Here is a 10,594-nt window from a genome sequence, read left to right on the forward strand (position 1 = left end):
TTGGCCGTCAAATATTGGAATCTCACCATTCTCGCGAAGAAAATCAGAGCACGTGTTATTCTGAGTCAGCGCATCAACATTGGATTGGTGGGAGAAAGTTCCTCTCCAGATTCCTCCTATTCTCCCAGAAAGCTCTCTTGCAGTGATATGTCCTGTCGCGATTCGCCCTGCTGCCACCATCAAAGTTGGTGGGAGCAGATCAGACCCAATGTGCTCTCATTCCTATCTCTGTAGCTCTCTTGCCTTCCCCGCAGATGAAGTCCGGGGTCCATTCCTTCAAGAACTCTTGTTCTTGCCAGCGGATAATCGTTGGAGAAGAAGGTTTTGTACTTGGAATTGCAGGTTTCAGCCTTGTCCTGCCTATCACTTATGTCTATTCACTACTCAGAATCTACTCAAAATCACAGAACTTAATCGCAATCTTTCAGAACAAATTAGAAAATTCACTTACCCCACCTTCCCAAAACACCTGAAAGATAACTATATAAAAGATTTCTTTGTCGCCAATAAACAAACAACTTGACCAACCAATAATACCTCCGTCTTACGCCACGGTTGCTAGGGCCAGGATTCTACGTCTCCAGTCATCCACCTTTAGCGGTTGAATTTTATCCGCACACACCGACGACAAACAATGTTATTGTGTTAGGAACTTACTTTACAGCTTCAGGCGGCCAGTTTACAACAATATGGTGATACTTGACAAGAAAGGGAAAGTTAGCAACAAAACCACACTTCATTGCCTTCCAAGTGGAATTGTCAACTCAGACTATCTCAAACCGAAACAGAACTCAAAATAACACTTCACCAAGCCTCCTACTACATACTTCCAACTACCTTTCCACTCTTGATTGCTCACTCAGGTTCTTGGTTGTTCTCATTGAACCAAATTTTCTTCTGGAAGTGGAGACGTTTATACCTGAACCCCGCGTTCTCTGAGCAAAAGAACTGAAACTTTACTCTTTTCACACTCCGATCCTGTACACCCAATCTCTTGTACTTCACCAATTCACTTTCTCTCTACCTCCTGACCTCTTCAACCATTCACTCTCTCTTAGCCTATGTGCCCGGGGAACGATATATAAACCTCCCCATCCGCCCATCATTCAGAACACAACACTTGAAAACGACAAGTACATCAGCCCAAATTTGGAGCTTCTGTGAAACCCCAGCTTAGATCCTCGGGCGCTCTTCATCTCTTTTTCACCATCCCCTCCAAATTCTTTCCAGTATCACTACTTTCCCCGATAATAGAAGCGGAGTTGGAAGATTGACAATACAACATCATGTGACAGCAATAACAGCGATCTCACAATCAACCACTTCAATACATCTCAACAAAGCAACGAGCTCGCAAGCGAAACCCGAATATCACCAAACAAAAGACTACGCGTGCGCACCGAACACATCTTCCAGCGTCTGGAGTACCGCAAATTCCTGCAACTCAATAACAATATGAAATTACTTGCTCGCAAGACGCTGTTTTATGTTCACTAGCGTCAGACTAGCGCGTGACTCGCAGGATTCAGAACTGATTCAAATGATGTCATTCTTCCTCAGGTGAATTATCTGTAGAGAATCTTTGCTTTAGCGCATGATTCATATTTGTGAGTATAGAATCCTATATAAACACCCTTCGAGCCCCTTCGAGCCCAAGAAAACAGTCTGGGAAATCAACCTGCGGCGAAGGCTCTTCCACAAGAAGAAACAAACCATACTTTCCACAAGCAAAAGTCCTTTGGGAGCTCAGTACATCCGACAACTCCCCATCATCTGATAAAAGCGACTAGAAAACAGGATCATTTCTTCATTTTCTCCAAATTTCTACACTGCCGCAATCTTACTTCTTATCCACTTATGATCGACAAGTTAGCAACAAAAAATCTCATGACAACAACAACCCTCCATCTGCTCCCAATGCAGCAACCTCAGTACCGGGACCTCGCCCGAAAGGTCATACGTGAGCCGGGCTTATCTTCGGTCCCCGGCCACATTCATGGCCTTATAGCGTCGTTTTTCCTTTTCATGAACAGAAAATATTTGCGTGCAGAATGCGTTGTTTTATGTTCACTAGCGCCAAATAAGCGAGCATTAGAAAGGGGACTGCTTGTTGTGATCTCCTTAGTGAGTGAATCGTGGGGAAAAAACCATTAAGAAATAAATCACTTCACTTCTGTTGATACTTAGCTTGGGGAAAAGCATCATCATCGTAAGCTCAAAGCCGTTCTTTATTAAAAACATGTACTCTCTCGTTACATTTTCTTTCCCTTTGAATTAAGTGATAGCAAAACCCTCTCTAACAACAATAAACCCGCTCAATCAACGACTCTCAACAACCACCAACCACACACTCGAACCCACCTCAACTAAAAAAACGACAAAACCGACACACAAAATCCTAACACACCCGGCCCCAGCCAGCCCCAACCACCCCGGCTCCCTGAAGTTCTCATCAATCCAAGACCCTTGTCAAAAAAATATCTCCCCACAATACAGCGTTATATGCACACTAGCGCCTTTTCACCATCTTAACCCCGTACCCCAAACTTCTTCTTCCCCAAAACCATTCACCCAAACTAACCCATTCACCAAATCTACAAACTCCCCTTCTCCACCCCCCAAATCCAAGCTAGTGCACATAAAACGACCCCTTCATCCCCTCTTCCTACCTCTTCACCCAACCCATTCACCCATTAACCTTTTTGGAAGAAAAACCCCCAAAAAAAGAAAACCCTTCCCAAGCTCGATTTGTACGCTAGTGTACATAAAACGGCCCCTTCATCCCTTCATCCCTCGTTTCTAAAAACTGAACAAAGAGAAGTGCAAGTGCGATGCATGACTCCGCCGGGCTCCGGCCCCGGCTCCGGATCTGGTTACCTAACAGGTCTCAGTTGTTGTTTTTGTTGTCGTGGGATTGTTTGTTGCTAGTGGCAGATGTAGATATATGTGTCGGTGTAGTGAAAAGTTGGGTTGAAAAAGTAAAAGTAAAAGCAAGATCGAATATTTGTCTTTCTTTATTTACTTTGAGGGAGCGAAACTACTATAAGAAGGAAGGACATTCAGAGATGGAAGAACAAGCGGCAGAGGGAAAACAATAAGAAAAAGAAGTATAATAAGAAAAAGAGGGACAATTAGAGAAAGAAGGACATTTAGAGAAGGAAAGGCAGTCAGAGAAGGAAGGGTAACTGAAGAAGGAAGGGCAACTAGAGAAGGAAGGGTAACCAGATGAAGAAGGACAATTAGAGACCGAAGGACAATAAGAGACCGAAGGACAATAAGAGTAGGAAGGACAATTGAATTAGGAAGGACAATTAGAGAACGAAATACATTGAGAGAGTGAAGGACAATTGGAGAAGGAAGGACAAATAGAGAACGAAAGACACAGAGAAAGAAGGACAATCAGAGAAGGAAGACAATCATCGAAGCAAAATCACCAACACCACGGATACAATGCAAATCGTAAACAGCAATTTAGGTATCTATATCCAAGCAAGCAACCAATTAACTACCAAACCCATCTCTCTCTCAACAAATTACCACCTTTTCCCACCCAACCACTCACCGCTTCCCCCTAACAGGACTCTGCGCAAACCTAATCCCCCTACTCCTGGCCACCGGCGGCGGCACCCTCGGCGTCCCATCATCATCATCACTATCCACCTCCCTCTCCCCACCAAGCGCCGCTTCCCTCCTCCTCCTCTCCGCGGCACTCTCCTCCACCGCGGACTCCGGCTCCTCATCCACCCTAGATCTCGACCTGCCTCTCCCCATCTGCGCCGGCGTAACCTCATCCACGCCCTTCAATGCCTGTTCTCTCCTTCTCCTCTCCGCCTCACTCTCCGGCACATCGTTCGACGGGTGCGCACCCGCATTAGAAATCGTTCTTGCTCTTGCATTACGATTAGCCATTGCGTGATGGCCTTCTTGCTTCGCTTTCTGTCTCCTGATTGCTCGTTCCTCGTCACTATCTTCGCTTTGGTCTTCTTCGGGGTCAACATCCACGCCTCGATCTCGGGCCATTTTAGCACCGACTGCTTTCGCGGTTCCTTTCCTACTTGCTCGTTCGACGTCTGAGGCACCAAATAGGCGGCTGCTACCGGGACTGTCGCGACTGGCGTCTTTCTTTGCGAGATCTTTCATAGCTGGAGAGGCGTCGCTTTCGGCTACGACTTCGCATCTAGCTTTAGGATCTAGACTTTGAATCTCCTTGAGGAAATCTTCTTTCGTGAGACGTCGGCCAGCACCGCCGATTGTGAAGCGGATGTGACGGTCATCTTCTGCGTCGTCGTGTTTGGGTACTTCATCTTTGGTGGCGCCGGTCTTGCTGAAGCCCCAGTTCATACGTGGTCGGGTGGATTGTTCTGGGTCGGTCGGCTTTTCTTTTTTGATGGCGTCATCCTTTTTGGTTAGGCCGGTCCAGGTGCTCATTCGGGTCATGCCTTGACGGACGGCGTTGGTGCTTGGTTCTCCTTGCTCTTTGTTTTGCTTGCCGGTTGGAAGTTCGTAGGTTTTCACCACTTCTCCGTCTTCATCTTCCACGATGATCTGGATTGAGTTAGCTATGCCTCTGGATCAAATGAATCGATACTTACTGTATTCCCAAATTGATACGCCAAAGCAGGACCTCTCTTTCTATGTGCTTGCTTTCCTTTCTCTCCCTGCTCGTTCGCCGGCTCGTCCTTGTGTCTCCACACACCAAGTTTCTTTCTCAAATTCTTGTAAGCCTGCATAGGATGTTCCAGATCATCCTTGATATTCGACTCCATCTTAGCCAATGACTCTCGTCTCTCCTCCATTGTACGGGAATTGATCTTCTCATCTACAACTTCACCATCTGCATTCTCGATAATGACATCGTCACCTTCTTGGTAAACATTCGTCTCCCGTGGATGACGCTCTGCATCAGATTTGTGCTGGTCGCGCTCTTCCTCGTTGGATTGTCTGTGCAGAATTTCATGCATCTCCGGATCATCTTGAATCTCGCCTAGCTCGCTCTCCTTCCTCTCATCATCATCATCTTTCTCCTTCAATGGCGAACCTTCAGGAGATCGTTCACCTGGTGTCAGAGTGTCTGAGGTTTGTTCACTGAGATGTGCACTCTGACTTCGTCGCTGAGGATAAATTGCAGACTGACTGATTGGCCCACCAGGTCCACGTCCATCATCCCACTTCTTCTTTCGTCGACGTGGAATCAATGAGGATGCTCGACTTCCGGGTGCACTATTGTCTTCCTCTTTCTGTCGTCGCAAGAATTCGCGAGGAAGGCCAGTTGGAGGTAGACCACCAGGAGGGAAGGCTTCCATCTTCATTTCCTCACCATCAGTCTCGGAAGCATAGGACTTTGCTTGTGATCTCGATGTTGATGATATACGAGGAAGTCTGTTCAGCCAACCCGGTCCATCGACATCTTGTGTGTAAGACATTGTCAGTTGCAATGTGTTGATGTGCTTGCCGAGAGTGAAGACTGCAATCGATGAGCCGTGAACAAGGATGGAAGAAATGACCAAGAATGTGGTTATCGGCCAGATCACTGTGACAAGCTCGTAATTGGGAGCGTTTACATCTGGATAATCGGCAAGTGGTGTGGCTCCTCCAGTTTCGAGTTCGGCCCTGGCAAGAATTGCGACGAAGATGGCTCCTACACCGATGGGTCCAAAATGGCCTGCAAAGAGAGCCTCTCGCCAAGTTTTGATATCTGGTATTATAGGTTTGAGTGCCACCATTATTGGAATTCGTCGGAAGAGAATGACAAAAATGGCGATCACAACCAGTCTCCATGGAGTCAGGCCAATGGTGTGGTTGTTGTACTGCTCCCAAGGAATAATTGTCCCGAGATACACAAAGTATGCCAAGTTGATGAGCAAATCAATAACGTTGGAAACATGCGATTCCTCGGTCTTTTGCGTAAACCAACCATCGTTGGAGAAACCAACACCGGCAGCAAAGCCCACAAGAAGGTCATCCACACCAAGGATACTACCAGATCCAGCACAGAAGAGAGCCAACACGAAATAGAAGACGAGAAAACTTTCTCTGTCAACAAGATCATGCTTCTCAGCATACTTGATACCATGTCTTCCGATGTACCCAATCATGAAACCATAAAAGGCACCAAACACACATTCGTAGAGGATGGTGATAAGAAACCAATTAAAAGCAACCTTGTCGGCGTCTGGTCTGTAGTCAATGAGGTATAGCGCCAGGTAGATGAACGGGAATGCCATTCCATCGTTGCACCCAGACTCAGCAGAGAGGACATCTCTCAAATGTTTCGGTACCCTTTTGGCAAACTTGCCTTTACCCACCACGGAACTGGCCAAGACAGGATCCGTGGCAGTGACACAAGCAGCACATGTAAGAGCCTGAAGCCAATTGAGAGCAGGTACCATCCACCAAATGAACAGACTCGTTATCAACCATCCGAAAGTCATGACAGGAAGCAACAAGAACACCACACTCCTCCAGTGTTTCTCCATGTAGTATTTGGGAAGTTCGACTCCGACGGCAAAACATTGGACGACAAGGACGATTCGAGAGAATTCGAGGGTGACCTGATCAGTGTTCCCCCATGTTCCAGGGTTGATCAAGTTGGCGGCATGGGGACCGAAGATAATTCCACAGATGGTAGCAACTGTCGCTTCACCAATGTATAGTCTTTCCTTGATGAAAGACGAACACAGCATAAACAATGAAGTGAACCCGCCTAGGATGATATAGACCAGATGCGGTCGATTGATTGCGAGGTGATCCCACGCCATCTTGGCTCAGTCTTGGTATTCTTGGTATTATTCGAGGAGATTTTCGAGGTCGCGTTGGAGCGCTCGTTCGATGATAGAGAGAGGTCTCAACCGTATCGGCAGACGTCTGCAAGGCCTTTTCGTCTTTCAAGGCCCAATTCCCCAGTCTGTAGATTCCCTTAACAGTATTGCGTGGTGCCGAAGCATTCAGACTCTGGTCGCGCCCAGTCGCCGCTCCCAACAATTTAAAGAGTGTTCGTTGGCCTCACAACGTCTCCGGTCGACTGGAAGGTAGTGATCGCAAGGTCCTCGGAAGGATGTAGATATGATAGGGACGGAGGGTCTTCGGATGGACGTGGGTGGTCGGAGGGGATGGGGATGGAAGGTTTAGAAGTCGTGACGAAGGTTCGAAGTTCGGGTACGGACGAGGTTAAAGTTTTTAGTCAGTGGGCTAACCGTTTTCTTATGAGCGATGGAGGAGAACAGAGCCAAGACTTCAGAAGGCGAATAATCGTCGGCCAAGAATATCCAAGCCGTGGCAGAGTGCAGAAATCGGAATCAATTGGAGTTCGCTGTTGGAGTCAAGAGTGCGAGGCCGGGCCGTGGGGAAGAATCGGACAATGACCCTGTTCGTGCTGGAGGTTGACTGTGCATGCAGTTTGCACGAGCTTCAATGGTCGCTTTTTTCTCTTCTCCTCTCAACCACGCCAACACAGTCGAGAATCTCTTCAGATTTCGGCGGAAGATTTTTTTCAGTTTCTATATCGCTACGCCCCTTTTTCGGGATGTTTTCTTTTCGTTAAAAATGCTTATTTTGCAATCGCAGCACGGTATTCTCGAGCACAGTTGGCGATAAAAAGTTGACCGGGAGTCCTTGTCAAATGACGCACTATTGGTTCAATCACGTATTTTCTGCCAAGCCAATATTTTTCGGCTTGTGAGATGCGGTTTTCATCGGGCGGTGTGTTCACCCACGCTGTCTGTCGGTGATCCAGGCTGGAGTTGCCCCCCCCCCCCCCCCATTTTCATCCTTCGCCAAACCCAAACTCGGCAGTTTCTCGCCTGAGGCTCCCTAGCTTGATTAAGTAATGCCTAATCCGTCACTAAGTCCCTATGGTCATTTACCTGGGCTAGTGTGTCAGATCTGGATTCCCAGCTGAAATCAGCGTGCGTTAAAGCATAAGCCGATCGACTGTCAGTAGTGCCTAGCTCTTTTCATACATATATCCGCCTCGACAAGCTTTTTCCCCACAATCTGGTGTTCGTCGTCCTACTTTACTTCTTGTGTCTCTCAATGTCGTGGAAAGAATGCTTTACTCGAGCTCCGGCAAGATTAAGAGAGCCTCGGCTCCAAAGTCTCGGAACGGTTGTCAAACATGCAAGTCAGTTCTCAAACCCTGGTGTTAATGTTTCACGAGCATGTCTAACCTTGTCATAGGGCAAGGCGGGTGAAATGTGATGAACAACATCCCGCTTGCAAAACCTGTCTCAAATCAAATAGAGACTGCACATGGAAGCAAAACAAACCAAAGTCTCAACGGATCCTCATACCTCAGAACGCAGATCAACTGAGTCAAACCCGACCTTCAGAAACACTTCTCTTTATCGATCCAAGAGAGGCATCCTACTTCAAGGCGTACCAAGAAGATGCTGCTCCGGAGCTATCTGGCCTCTTGAGGTCATCTGTTTGGAGTTACACAATCCTCCAAGCATGTTACCAAGAACCGTTTGTACTTCGAGCCGTGGTAGCCGTCGGTGCACTCAACAAAGCGATCAAGACCGAGTACATGGTATCCATCAGCTCACCATCCACGAAGGAGTCAACTCAGGCACTCGCACAACAACATCGAGCATTTGCATTGGCATCGTACGACAGAGCCATCCTAGGCATGAAGCAGATCATGCCAGAACCGAAGAAATGTTCTTCATTACGGAAAGCACTATTGGCATGTCTACTCGTCTACTGCATGGAAATATTCCTCCAATCCCCAAATACCGCTTTCTATCAAACGCAAGCAGGATACTCCCTCCTCCAGGAATGGATATCACAAAAGTCCCAACGGAATCTAGGTATACAATCACCTGATTCTACTGTCATCGAAGACGATATCTTCTACGAATTCGCACGAACAGACCTCCAACACGCCATCCGCTGGGGAGAAAGGGACCTCATCCGGCACTCCACCCGCCGCCAAGAAGGCACCCTCACAATAAAGAACATGCCCACCCGCTTCACCGACCTCGAGGAAGCCCGCGTCTACCAAGAACTCCTCATGCGCCGCACCTTTCACCTAATCGGCGAGACCCTCGCCAGAATAATGCTCGCCAAAACCGAAATCCGGCATCCCTTCACCACCGACACGCCCGGAGAACTCGTCGACCCGTGTAGTATCCCCAAGACCCTCCTCCCAGAGCGCGATCAATACATATCCGACATCCACCGCTGGTACAACGCCTTCACGCCCATCTTCGCCAAACTCCTCCGTTCCCCCGATCCCCTCATATCCTCCTCCGCCGCTCTCCTCCGCCTCCTGCTACTGAACGCGGAAATCCGCCTCGCAGGCACCTTCTTCGTGCTCGAAACAGACTTCGACGCCTACCTCCCGCACTTCGCCGAAATAGTCTCCCTATCCAAGCACGTAGCCGCCAAACAAACACAACTCTACCCCAAAAACCAACCCGCCTTCCTCTTCCCCGACACCATCGACCGACCCCTCTGCGACGTCGCGCTCACCTGCCGCGACCTCCCCACCCGGCACGAAGCCCTCTCCATCCTCCGCTCCACCGCGCACCGGGACCCGACCCGGAACCAAGCCCGGATGGTAACCCGGGCCTCCTTCCTCGTCTCTCTCGAGGAAGCAGATCGGTTGCCCGACGGATCGCTGCCGGAACGTAAACGGTGGCGCTTAATCTGGGTCCTGAACCATTACCGCGAGGAGAAAAAACACCTTACGCTGATAGCGGCGCGCCGGATCGGGTTTCCGGTTGGTGAGAACTATCCCGCGAAGAGGGAATATGCACGACGGACGTTTACCCAGGAGGAGGCGGAGGAGATGGAGTGCGGTGCTTGGGACGAGGGTATGCATTTCGCGGCCTGGCCTCCCAGGGCTACGTTGAGGATGCCGAGACCGCTGCAGTGGAGGGGGATTTTTGATCAGTTGACCGGGAATGAGGGGCGACGATCAAGGCTTGGTTAGGATTGAAATGTACTGTAACCTTAGAATTGCCACAATATCACACCGCATATCTATCTATCCATCTGATGACAGGAATACTTTTCGAATGCATAACCCACTTCGTCCGTTCGTACCTCTCCTCCTCTCACAACCAACATCTAAATCCTTGAACCATCAAACCAATCCCCTCCCCTGGTAAAGTAAAGTACGGACGGATCTCACCCACCTCGCTTCGCTTCGTCCCGCCGATCCACGAACGGACGAATCAAAACCGCACCCTCGTTCCCTGCTCCCACAACCTTCAGCCCTGTCCTGCCCTGTTCTGCGGCTTACGTTCTAGTGCGGCTGACAACGAGATTCCAAAGGACTCTTGCTGACAGCAGGGCAGGGGAGAAAGCTTCTATTTAGTTTAGTGGGGCTAGACTTCATGTGGTGAGTGGATCCGGGGTTGGCTGTGGTGAGATTTAGATGGAGGAGCTAGCGGCGTGCCTGTCAATGGAGGAAGGAGAATCGCATTCGCGTTCTGGATGAGGTTAATGTTTGGTCCTCCTGGATATGATGTGTGGAAGGAGGGAAGGGAGGGAGGGAGGTTTGATGGGAGAGGAGGGGAGTTAGTGGTTTGTCCAATGGGAGGAAGGTTGGTATCCGTACCCGAAGTGGCTCGTTGTGCTGACTGAGTAT

The 10,594-nt window shown here is 48.9% G+C and overlaps 2 protein-coding genes across 2 annotated transcripts; one reads left to right on the forward strand and one right to left on the reverse strand.

The window, feature by feature from the left end:
* Nucleotides 1–3,558: 3,558 nt before the first annotated feature.
* LY89DRAFT_576795 (uncharacterized protein) lies at nucleotides 3,559–6,758 on the reverse strand (the record flags this gene model as incomplete). Its single annotated transcript, XM_018208855.1, has 2 exons — nucleotides 3,559–4,545; nucleotides 4,593–6,758. The coding sequence occupies 2 exons, from the start codon at nucleotides 6,756–6,758 to the stop codon at nucleotides 3,559–3,561; spliced, it is 3,153 nt and encodes a 1,050-aa protein (XP_018076035.1).
* Nucleotides 6,759–7,872: 1,114 nt separating this feature from the next.
* Nucleotides 7,873–9,974, forward strand: LY89DRAFT_681114 (uncharacterized protein). The gene is made up of 2 exons (XM_018214210.1): nucleotides 7,873–8,119; nucleotides 8,176–9,974. Exons 1-2 carry the CDS (start codon nucleotides 8,046–8,048, stop codon nucleotides 9,932–9,934), a joined length of 1,833 nt encoding a protein of 610 aa, XP_018076036.1. The 5' UTR covers nucleotides 7,873–8,045; the 3' UTR covers nucleotides 9,935–9,974.
* The last annotated feature ends 620 nt before the right edge of the window (nucleotides 9,975–10,594 follow it).

The sequence above is a fragment of the Mollisia scopiformis genome (assembly GCF_001500285.1).
Source record: "Mollisia scopiformis unplaced genomic scaffold LY89scaffold_4, whole genome shotgun sequence".
In the NCBI taxonomy this organism is placed as follows: domain Eukaryota; kingdom Fungi; phylum Ascomycota; class Leotiomycetes; order Helotiales; family Mollisiaceae; genus Mollisia; species Mollisia scopiformis.

Bases quoted from the DNA above. Each gene is read 5' to 3' on its own strand.
- LY89DRAFT_681114 (XM_018214210.1), top strand. From the start codon at position 8,046: ATGCTTTACTCGAGCTCCGGCAAGATTAAGAGAGCCTCGGCTCCAAAG. The intron at 8,120-8,175 runs GTCAGTTCTCAA...ACCTTGTCATAG, and splicing joins AACGGTTGTCAAACATGCAA to GGCAAGGCGGGTGAAATGTG.